The 12,457-nt window shown below is 46.7% G+C and overlaps 1 protein-coding gene across 2 annotated transcripts in view; it reads right to left on the bottom strand.

Annotated features, from left to right (window-relative positions):
• Nucleotides 1–12,457, bottom strand: part of SH3PXD2B (SH3 and PX domains 2B) — a 118,942-nt gene that overhangs the window by 58,028 nt on the left and 48,457 nt on the right. For both annotated transcript variants that reach the window (XM_084637428.1, XM_084637427.1), the window contains exon 3: nucleotides 681–756. In XM_084637428.1, coding sequence (XP_084493554.1) covers nucleotides 681–756 — 76 coding nt within the window. The remainder of the gene's footprint in view (nucleotides 1–680; nucleotides 757–12,457) is intronic.

Below are 12,457 nucleotides of genomic sequence, written 5' to 3' on the forward strand. Positions count from 1 at the left end.
GGTTACTTTGGACACATGAGCACCCATTTGCACAGTTGCTTGTTGGATTTGTGGGGCAGCTGCTGCACCATAGACATCCCAATTTGGAAAACTGCCCCTTAACATTGCAGGAGAAAGTTACAGCTGTCAGCCTGTTTCAGTATTGCATTTCTGTGGATTGCTTTTAAGGTCTCTCTGCACTTTAACTAGAGTTACACTCAACTGCAAACTGCACAGAACAGTTCCTGAGGAGCCATAGCTAGACCTGGCTCTGTTGGGGGTGTCGATACTGAAACCCACCCAGGAGATATCTACAGAACTTGTGAAGGTAGGATTGCTTACCTAAAACACGGCTGTCTTCTGGGGGCAGTGGCTATGTATTTGCTATTCAGGATGGGCAGCAACCAATGCCTAAATATTGCAGAGAGTCCAAGTTCGAAGGTGATTGTGGATGCAGCCCTGGGAACTGAGGAGTTTAATACTTACTTTGCATATTACTAAAAATATTCCCATGTTCATTTCAATGGAGAGGATGCAGACATCTGAAGTTTCAAATTCACATGTTGTTCATGACTCCAACCTTTAAGTCATACTTGTGTGTTCATTGGGAGCTGGTAACAAGACCTTTTCTTAATCTGGCCCCACTTGAGTGTATTATGTCAAAACCAGAGTTTGCCTTCAATGGAGTCCATCCTACTCACCTGGCAGAAAGGGGATGATCCTTTGTTTGGGGTCCTTCTGCCCTCCTTCCATTGGGAACTTGTCCAACATCTGCATCTAAAAAAAAAAAGGGGGGGGGGGACACAAGATGGGATTTAAAAACAAAATGTTAAAGAATCACAGAACTACTACTCAGCAGGAGGAGAGACTGAAATGAAGCCAATTCTCCGAGTCCATACAGGTGAGTCTTGACTGTCTGCACATAACCGCATTAAATTCAGTTAGGTTCTGAGGGTAGGGCTGAAACCATGTCTCCACAGCAATAAGAGAAAAGTGGTTCTACATTCCAAGCGGCTCCAGCAACACCAGGGCTCAGATGGGCCCTCTCACAATTTTCTAGTTTTCCTTTATGTTGCAGGTCCAACTGACGTTTCACGATGTGTGCGCTTATTCAGAGTTTGCATTTCACTGAGTGTGAACTGGGAAGTCAACCTGCTATTTTTTTTTTCTTTAAACAACCAGCCTCCATCCTGAAGGATCTCAGAGTAACTTACAAACTGGGCTTAAAACTACTAACAACTACCACCCTCATGACTACTGACTACTTTGAAAACCCTCTAGTAGATTTATCTAAAAAAGGACCCGGCCCATTCTTGCAGTTCGTACAATTTGCAAGTACTGGCTGGGACAGCAAGGCGGGAAAGACCAGAAGGGTTAAGATTCCCCTCCTTATTGTAAGGCTCTTGTATCATGACCTCTCTACTCCATTAGGAAGGTGTCTGCAACCGAGGAGGATGTTCCAGGGATGTCAATGGGAGTGGAGGGTACTCAGTTTCTCGTGGCTGCTCCAGTCATCTTGCAGGAAGATGTTCCAAGTGCATCACAGCCTCCATGACTGTCATAACCTGAGGCAGCTAAGGAGTAAGAACAGGACTCTCTTCTGTCTTTTATTTAGGTCATTTTGTCCAATTAGACAATTTGAGCTGGGCCCTTCTTCAGCACACCAAAGGGAGACCAAAGGGAGAGTGCACACAAAGGGCTTCACTGGCATTTTTTTTTAGGTGCGAATCTCTGAGACCTCTGGATGGGGTAGTTCTCAACACTTGCAAAAATCAGCAGCTTTGTGTGTGCATACATATGTGCAATGGAGGACAGAAAATAGGGACAGATCTAATTCCCTTGACTGTTCTATTAATGTAAGGGATTTTGGCTATAAATGCAGCTGGCAGCTACCATTCCACTCTACAATAAAGAAATCCTACAACCAACTTCCACTGTACTGCAGCTAAAGAACACATATGCACTATTAAGCAAGTCAGCATGGCCCGAGGGAATGAGCACAGGCTTGGAAGTCAGAAGGCCCAGAGTTGTAATCCTGGCTCTGACGCAGAGTCATTATGGCCTTTGGCATGTCACTTACCTTCCCTGTGGTTCCATTTCCCCCATGCACATAAATGGGGGATAATTAAACTCTCCTCTACCACCTCTGAGTCCCAGCCCTGTGCTTTAACCACAAAGCCATGCTTCCAGAAATGCCTTCACTACTTTTCCCTCATTTGCACCATTCTCCAGTGATGGAAGCACAGCAGTGTCCCAAAATGCAGTCCCACATCTGGACTCTCAAATGGGCAACCCTTGGTATCCATGTAGAAAAGTACAAAAGTAAACTCCATTGCAACAACCAATGGGCCAGTTCCATAGGCAAACCCCACAGACAACAGCAATCCTCTAGAGCAGAGGTGGGCAAACTACGGCCTAGGGGGCACATCCGGCCCTTCAGATGTTTTAATCTGGCCCTCGAGCTCTCGTCAGGGAGCAGGGTCGCGAGCTTGCCCTGCTCCGCATGTGCCGTGGCTCCTGGAAGCAGTGTGCGTAGGGGCAGCCAGGGGGCTCTGCATGTTGCTCCTGCCCTAAGCGCCACCCCCGCCAGTTGGAGGGGGGACATGCCACTGCTTCCAGGAGCTGCTTGAGGTAAGTGCTGCCCAGATCCTGCATCCATGACCCCCTCCCACGCCACAACCCCCTGCCCCAGCCCTGATCCCTCTCCCGCCCTCTGAACCCCTCGGTCCCAGCCCAGAGCACTCTCCTGCACCCCCAACCCTCAACCCCAGCCCCACCCCAGTGCCCGCAACCCCCAGCTGGACCCTCACCCCCTCCTGCACTCCAACCCCCAATTTTATGAGAATTCATGGCCCACCATACAATTTCCATACCCAGATGTGGCCCTTGGGACAAAAAGTTTGCCCACCCCTGCTCTAGAGCAACCCTGGGGGCTGGGAGCAGGTTTCAGAGGGTCCGCCAACCAGGGCCAACGTTAGATTTGCTGGGGCCCGGGGCAGAAAGCCAGAGCCCGTTTGCATGAAGCTGAATCCCATGGCTGTGAATCCCGCCACCCCGGGCTGAAGCCGAAGCCTGAGCAATGTAGCTTCGCAGGGACCCCTGTGGCATGGGACCCCAGGCAACTGCCCCACTTGCTACCCCCTAATGCCGGCCCTGGCTTTTATGTGCAGAAAACCAGTTGTTGTGGCACAAGTGGGCTGGGGAGTTTTTATAGCACGTTGGAGTGGGCCTCAGAAAGAAAAAAGTTGAGAACCCCTGCTGTAGAGCACAACAGGGCATAGGCGTTATTTTTCATCAAATGGAAAAATCTGAAGTCCATTTATTTTCAAGATCCATCTTTCATTAAAGCATTGTAAATTGGCACAGACAAAGGTTAACAAAGTATAAGATGAAATATTAAGTTTTATGTACCAATTAAAGTCTGATGGCCCATGATGAATACAATAGAACAATCAAAGTGTTGCTCTCATGGATTCCAAATAAGGATGTATCCGTAGTAACACACACACAGAGAAGAACAGAAAGGAAGGATGGTCCAGTGGTCTGGGGCTTGGCAGAGCCAGGTTGAATTCCCTGCTACACCACAGGCTTCCTGTGTAACCTTACGCAAGTCACAGTCTCTTTGCTCTGGTGTCCCCATCTGTAAAATGGGGAGAATATTTTCCTATTCTGCAGGGATACTCTGACAGATTAAAGATTGTGAGGTGCTCAGACTGTCCACTAATGGGAGCCATGTAAGTACCTAAGATAGAGTTATAGGTTTGTTTTTATAACTACATACAGCAAATTAGTCACTGTGAAATAATACTAAACCTGTGATTTTCTGTAGGTCCTACACAAAAATAATGCCATGTTCCTCTGCTGGTTTTACAAGCAACAGCAGCATTTCACAAGCATTTCCCTAAGTCCTTGTCTACACTACAGATTACTTTGGTATAATTTACATCGCTCAAGGGTGTGAATAATCCACAGCCATGAGTAACATAAGTTATACCCACCGACGCACTGGTGTAGACAGCACTTTGTCTCTACAGTCTCTGGCGGAAGCAGGAGTTAAGCCGACAGGAGAGCTCTCACTCTCCCATCCGCTTGGCTCATGTCCACCACTACATCGGTGCAGCTGTGACACTGTAAGTGCTGTAGTGTAGATGTAGCATAAGTCTGTGCTACCATTACCCGAGGACACCAGTGAACAAAACAAGAACACAAACAAAAAGAAGCAGGATTTATTTCAAGCTCTGTGAGGAGAAATATACACATATGCACACTACAATCCATGTATGAGAAACGACAAAAAGCCTAGCAGAAAAAACGAAGGACAAATCAAAACCAAAACAATTAAAAAACCATAAAACAAAAGTATTCAAGTGTTCCCTTTCAAATGAGGATGCCAAACACACCAACAGACTAATCAGGAAAGGGAAATGCTTAAAGCCTCTTTCCAGGTTTGGACTTTATGAGTTTGCAACCCAGCAATAACCAAAGATTGCTCTGACGTTACCAGTGGAAGCCACATAATGAGCAAGGCTGCGTGTGGATTCATTTCCTCAATGCAGAGTGACCACAGGGCTGTCACAGTGATTGCCATTCCATCAAAGTTAGAGAGCATGTAACATCCTCCTGTTGTTCCTTCTGCCCATGAAAATAAAGGATTATACAGCGTCTCCATTAGCCCACATTACAGCCTCATTGTGTCTCCATTTACCCAGAAAGAAACTGAATGACTCTAACCTTATTCTTCCTGTTTGGAAAGGCTATTAAGTTTATGAGTGACACAGAGGTAAGTGACACAAATCAAGCCACTGATACAGCACATCTAATTACAGTTAAATAATATAATACTCGACTCTCTCAAGGCCTTTTCATCTTGCATTTTTGAGAGCGAGCAGAGTGCTCCTGAAAAAGAGAGATACTAGCAGCACCAGAGCCAGGCATACTGCAGGCAGACCCTCTAGCCGTGCTGCAGTGCCCTTTGTTCTTCCAGTCTTAAGATCCCATACAGCAGATCAGCTGCAACACCCCCTGCTATTCCAGACTAGGGTGTCAAACAAAAGCTGCCAGTATTGCAGATTTGTCCCATATTTCATGGTGGATTTCCTGACGTGCCCAAGTAGGGGGATTAGGAGATCATCAGCTCACAGATTTTGGCAGTCACCTCCAAGTCCCTAGAGGAGATCTGCCCAGGCCAACCAAGGTGCCCTCTATAAGTCTCTGCTCAGAAAAGCAAGGAATAGCCAGGGCTAATGTGCAGCACACAGGAGTGCTGGAAGAGCTATATGAGGGGTTTTCAAACTTGGGGGTGGTGACCCCTCGGGGGTCGCGAGCTGTCAGCCTCCTCCCCAAACCCCATTTAGTCTCCAGCATTTGTAGGGTTAAATATTTAAAAATGTGTTTTTAATTTATAAGGGCGGGGGGGTCGCTCTCATAGGCTTGCTGTTTGAAAGGGATCACCAATACAAAAGTCTGAGAACCACTGAGCTATATGGACGAGGAAAGGGCAGGGATGTCCCAGGACTGGCCTACAGCATCTCCCACTACCCCAGAGCTGGGGTGTGGAAGAGAAGCCTGTATGTTGCCTGCCTGCATTACTCCTGACTCTGGTCAGTGTTGCACACCTCCTGGATTAATGAACCCTGACAACTCCCAAGCACAGACATGGAAAAGCCCAGAGTCCCTAGAAAGGAGGGGTGAGGCCTGGAAAACACAGAAGAAGAGAAGAAAGTGTGGGTGGGGGTGTAAGTCAGAAGGGAGGGTCACACGGAGTCACTTCCAGCCCAGCTGCCACATCACACAGTTCTCAAGAAGGCAGCGAGGCCCATTCAGCAGTTTACAAGACATAAGCCTGTGGCTGAAGAAAAGCTAAAAACCTATTCCAAGGAAAACAACCCCAGAGCCGGCTCTAACCGCGGCAGGTGGTTTGTGTTAGCAGATATGAGGGCGCATGTTTGGAGAGATCCCGAGTCTTTCAGTCACGGGCTGACAGATCATCCTTTACGACACAAAGTCTTCTAGCCCCGCAGCCAGGAGAAGAAAGAATTTAACAAGGGTGGAAGAGAAATAAAAAGCACAGCTGGCAGCTGCCATTAGACTCCAGGAGGAATCTGGTTGGCTGGTTTCAAGGAGAGCATGTTTTAAAGCCTCCGCCTCCCCAACACACACCCCTAAATTTTATCTGACCCAAATATTGGCTAGATTGCATTATGATGCTGGTCTACAGACCAACAGAGAAGCCCCAAGCTGCCATCCAAGGATCTTGGGTTAAGTTACCCTTGTCCAGTGCCCCAGATTAAAAGCAAGAATTTTGCAGAGATAGCAATGCTTGGACCTGGGAAAGGAGTTGGGGGAGGATGTAGACTGCTCTCTGCCCCAAAGCCCCCAGAGGGTTTGGGGGGGCAGAGGGGGAACCATATTAGAAGAGGGACTTCTCTACCTTCTCAGACCTGTGAACTGGGTAGGTTCTGGACAGGTTTGACCACAGAATACCCTCCTCCAAGGCCCCAGCAGATTTTCCTTAGGAGGAAAGAAATTTTGGATTGAAGAAATTCAGCATGGAAAGACTCCTGCAAATGATTTCAGCACTCAGGGTTTCCATCCAAGTTATGCAAAGAAAGCAGTAACATCACATTCCCAGAGCAGTAAAGTGCCCAGCCATCCAAGATCTAGGGGAGAGGGAGTATAGAACAGACTAGAAGCAGACATATATACAGAGAGACCCTTCTGAAGGCAGGCAGGCATCCACCCAGACCCTGGGATAGGGAAAAGAGGCCAAGATACCCTCCCTCTCAGCAGTGAACTCAACTAGTAAAGGAAGAAAGGGAAAGAATAAGGGAAAGAGATACTAAAATCACAATATACCACACTAGTGAAGTGTTTGCAAACACGTCTTTAAAAAAATATTAAGAGCGGATGTCATTTAGAGCATTTACATGTATTGTTTAGATAATGTTTTATGCAGGACTTCTAACATGGCACCAACCTTTTACATTCTTGTATGAAATTGTAATAGTTGTAACTAAATTGTAGTACTTGTTATTCTGACCTTCATTTGGGGGAGTGGGGAAGTGGCTATAAACCCTCACCTGGTCTAAAAGCACAACAACTCATTCATCCTGTTCCCTCCTTCTCTCCCCACACTCCCTCCACCAACAGAAGCAAACACTCAGTGTGAAGAACAAAGCCTCACAATGTGAAGTGAAACTCACCAATGGGGCATGTCTACACAGCAGTCAGGCAGTACAATTGCAACTTTTGTTGACACAGGTGAGCAAGCTTTAGTCTACCTAGCTTGGACACCGGAGCAGTGAAGTTGCAGCTGCTGGTGCTTCAGAACGGACTAGAAGCCTGGATAATTATCCAGGGTCCCACGCTGGCTTGTACAGAGTCACTGCTCCGGTAACTGAGCTAGCTAGATTAAAGTCTAGCTCAGGTACGTCCACATGAGCTGTAATCACACCCTGTTGCTGCAGTGTAATGGTACCCGAAAACTTAGGCTCTGATCACCCTGCAAGGCCCTGCCTCAAAGCTAACAGTCACATGGACCAATTCTTTATAATGCTAAGACAAGCCATTTTTATAGGAGATTGGAGGAGGAGTATCTTCACGACATACACAGGAACTGGCATAGGAAGGTGCACTCAGCACTGCCTTTCAGGAGATCCAAGCTCGGTAACCAAACAGGGTCTCTTGTTCACATCACTGGTCAGCAGTACCTGGTAATGTTATTCATGGCCACAAGACAGACCATTACTGGTACCAGTCTCTCATGTGTGCCAGGCCAGAAACGCCAAGGAATGCTTCATGTGGTCTTGCAGGTGACCCAGATCAAATAGCTATCCTGGTCTTGACTCCCCAAACTGGGACTGTGGCAGAAACAAGCCTGCAGGGTAAAGGAATGCCTCATGTTGCTCAACAGTGAGAATCTTCCCACAAGCAGGAGAGGAGGTTGATGGCAAGGAGATCCTCAGGGCTGTGAAAGGGAAGCCTCCCACTCCTGGAGTGGGATGAAGTAGGGAGCGTGCCATCACACATGGGCATGCACACTGGTACACAGAACCAAGACAAGATATCAGAGCCAGTCTGGGAGCCATGGTCCAGGGCAAGAGAAGTGTTTCATTAAAGAAACAAGAACGTCAGGTATGTGTATACAGGAGGTCATATCCCACAAGAGGGGATGGGTGGGGGTAAAGGAGACGTTTCCATCAGCAAATTAACTCAGGCCAGAAGAGTCAAGTTGAGAGCAAGCTATGTTCCTCCTCGGCTGGTCTAACACAATGGAGGCCCAAGCAGTGCCCTATGCAGCAGCTGACGCAATACATGCCTGTGCCACAGACACATCACTTGGCGCGGTCAAATTTTGACACCAATAAAAAGCTTAACAAAAGGCTGCAGTGTCGGGTTCAGTAAGCTGCAGTAGCGTCACAGGAAGCCCTTTGTGTGAGTAACAGTCACACACACACACACACACCGCAAAAAGGGGAAGCGAGGAGCGGTGAAGAGGCATGTCATGAAAACAAGATAACGTTGAGTTATAATTAGGGCCAAATAAGGGGACTTAAGAACAAAAAGAAAAAACATCTCAATTTGGGAAGTTCCTGCCTGACAACCCAAATATCACCGTGTTGTGAATCCAGAGCACTTCTTGTGGGAGGAAAATATTTTCCAGCATGCCAACTGGTTCCACTGTGAATCATTGTAAGATGTCCCAGCAGTACCAAAATGAAGTGGGAAGAGGATGCTGATCTTACAGGTCTATCATTGTGACATTATGCTTATCATGTTTGGTACTTGAGCACCCAGGATGGATGTGTTGAAAAACAACTGCGTGGCCTTCAGGAACAAACACTCTGTAAATGCATGCCTGCAGGTCAAGAGACTCCCCATTCCAGGGCCAGCAACCTCACAAGCATCTGTCAAGCAGACACTCTGTGGGAGTGAATGACATTTGGCAATGGCTCAGATTCTATAGATATTTAGTCTTTTCTCCTACCCTTCACAGGCACCCTCTGTTCATCATGACTGCTTATGAAGAAATACACAGTGAAAGCACAGCAGCTCTGCAAACAGGAAGACAAGATAGTTTTGGCCATTTTGCAGGTGATGAGCAATATCACATCCCAATTATTATTATTTCAGTACTTGCTACAAGGACCCCATTGTACTAGGCATTGTACAAACACAATGATCATTTAAAACAATCAGAGGCTGGCAATGACGCAAGGCTCTGATCAGAGGTGTATCCAAAGAGCACAATTTATCAGTTATTAAAGCGGTACATTGCTCTCCAACCCTATTTAGGCAGGATTGTGAAAACTGATGGGAAACTTTAAGCATTGCTCAGCAATAGACAAATAGGAGGTAAATGACATTAGAAAAGAAGGCGACAAACTCTAGCAGCAGCCTCCACTGTAGAAGGAATTTCCTATGAAGTAGTAGGAAACCGTATAGCTAAGGAAGTAGTAGCTGTTCTAAATAGTCAGCCCAGCTGTAAGGAAAGTGTTCGTAACCTTCAGCAGAAGTGGCCTAGCGCAAGGGCCTGTGTTGCCTTTAGGTAGCAATCTCTGGAAATACACAGGCAGAACATCAAGGCAAAAATGTTAACATCCAAGTCTGCGCAACCTTGACAGACACTTTCCCAACCCCTTAAGTCCCCATATAAATAAAATCCACTAGCCGGAGGTTCCCACAGTCTTCAAGCCCCAGAAAAGCAATTGGGAGGCTGCATTTGCAGCCCTTGCGGCATGGATCTGCACTCTACGCATCCTCCCATGACTTTTCCTCCTACAGTCTCTTCCCAGGCTGAATCTGCCAACCCTGCATCCGCCAGGGAGATTCCCCAATGCTAGGGGGATCCTTAGCTGAGGACAGGTATATGGCCTCCTCATGCCCAGAGCAATGTAAAGGGGCTGTGGTGTGGAAGAGGTTCTGCCCTCGTGTCTTTGCCCTCTCATTAGGTGAAAGGGCAACTTGCATTATACGCTCCTCAGGGTAGAGTTGGTCTCAATGCGTGTGAAATGGAGGCCCCTCTGGGCATCACTACTACAATATACATGAAAAGTGGTTAATAATATAATCTTGCAATCCCTGCGCCTTCTCCTTGTCCCTTTATTTCACAGGGTTATTCTTTCGGATGCTTATGTTTTGTTAGTTCTTTCCACGTGACTCAAATTTTGCAGTGCTTCCCAGAAGGATACCTGTACTTTCTAGGAGTCAGGCCTCCCATTCCTGTGGCATGTGCGTGCACAAGCTGAGCCCAAACACTCCAGTAGAGAGCTGCAAAAAATGCACAGATGTACATTCTCCAGGCCTGGAAGTGGTGATTTCATACCCCACTGGCAGAACTCAATGGGGAGTGGGGGGAGGGAGAGGTGAAGTCATACAAGCCTCCCCCTTCCATTCCAAGTCTGAGAACTGGACACCACACAGGGTCTCCAACAGCAGCCAGACAAGGAGCTTCTATTTTATAGCATCAGAGACTCCTACAGCTAACACACATGCAAATTCCTTTAGTAGAAACCTCAAAAATGTCTGCCAAAGCCATTCAACCTCAGCAACCAAGAGATGACAGCCTCCCACACTGCCATCAGCATTCACCTGGGCTACCCACAAACAGACAAAGGCTTCAAAACATAAGAGGGTGACCGCCACCAAATGTCTCAGCCATAAAAGGCTGGCCAGGAAGCTCCTCATTTGGCACCCAGGCCTGAAACCTAAAGTAATGACAAGTTACCAATGGTCAGGCTTTCTCTCACCTTTAGGGTGACTAGCAGTGAAGACAGGTTAGGACCAGCCGACAGCTGTTTGAGCCTCAGTCTGGTTTCTAATGGGATTTCCTAATCAGAAAGGCCATCAATGCAATCCCTCATTTAACAACTGCAGCAAAGAGGCCAAAGACTGACAGGGTCACAGAAGCAGAAATGGAAGAACTCTTATCCTCCAGAGATGAGGAGACAGGTTGGCGAGAAGCTGACAGCAGCGATAGATGATCACAAAGCAAATACATCAACAGAACACATTTTAAAGATTTTTTTTTAAAAGCCTAGAGGTCTACATTTTCTAAAGCAACTAACAATTTTGGGTGCCCAACATTGGACATCTTACGAAGACCCAATTTTCAGAGGGTAGGTGCTCAGCACTTTCTGAAAAATCACCCCCCCCCCCCAAGGTATCATGTTGGGCACCCAGAATCACTAGTCTCTTTTGAGAATTTAGGCACAAGTACCTAGTCTTAAAACATTGCATGTTACCGCTCCCTTTGTGCGGCATGTCCTGTTTATATATGTGAAGAGAGCAACTTCAGCACTTTGAGAATCCTAGAGTATTCATGATCTGACAAATAAGTACTCCGTCTGTTCCCAGCCAATCACACAGCAGGAAGGCCATTAATACAGCCTCCTTTCAGAGCTGCTGGTTTCTCTGCCTCTTTCTCTCACTCTCTCTCTCCCCCACCCCTCCCCCTTTTTTTTATTTTAAAGTTTCTTGGGTAATTTGAATTGATAGCTTTTATGTTTGGTTTTGGAGGATGCTGGAGCATAAGTCCTGGAAGCCATAATTCTCTTTACAGTAAGTTATTAATCCATCCTCCATCTAACTTCTGGTAATTGTGCTGCAGCTTCCAGATGAAACTGAGCACTGCGTGCAGGTCCCAGACTGTACAAATGGGTAGTGAATATCAGAGGGCTATACACACATGCTCATTACAGGCATTAAAAACATTGCACACAGAATAACCAATCAATAAGCCATGCATAATTCATTACAGCATCCAAGCTATGGGAAATGACTCTCACTGGAAGAGGTGCTTGGGAGCAGAGCAGCAAGGTACTGGGGTAACTCGTTCGATACTGCCAGTCTGGTTTGCTTCCTTTCCCCAACACCATTCTGTCACCAAGTATTTCCTTAAATGAGACAGTCTCAGTGCTACCCAAATCGGAAAGAACTGCATCTCTCAATGTAGAAAAAAAAATCAAGAGTCTGGCCCTGCCAGGGACTTGAACCAAAGACTCATGAACAGAAGCTCAACTTACTTTAATTGTCCACGACAGCAGCAATATTAGTGGCAATAACACAAGGATCTCAAAGCATTTTTTAAAGGCACAAAAGAAGTAGAAGCTCTTCCCCCAGAATAATTTAGGACAGTGGTTTTCAAACTTTTTTCCCCGCAGACCACTTGAAAATTGCTGAGGGTCTCAGCGGACCACTTAATGATCTTTCCAAACATTGTTTGTACCGTTAGCTAACTACTGTAAAGCACTTTGGATAAAAGCGTGATATAAAAAAAACCCCTTAATAATAATTAACGGTTTTTGTTCTACAAATAAAAGCACACAACTCATACTTTAATATCACTAGTCTTACCTTTCTAATGCGATGGATGTGCCCTCTCTCCCGTGCCGCAGCAGCCCCCAAGTTGGGGCTGGGAAGGAGGGAGATATCTCCCCGCCACAGCACCCACAGAGCTGAGCCTGGGAAGGAGGGCCAT

Source organism: Lepidochelys olivacea, assembly GCF_965140295.1.
Source record: "Lepidochelys olivacea isolate rLepOli2 genome assembly, chromosome: 8".
NCBI classification, from domain to species: domain Eukaryota; kingdom Metazoa; phylum Chordata; order Testudines; family Cheloniidae; genus Lepidochelys; species Lepidochelys olivacea.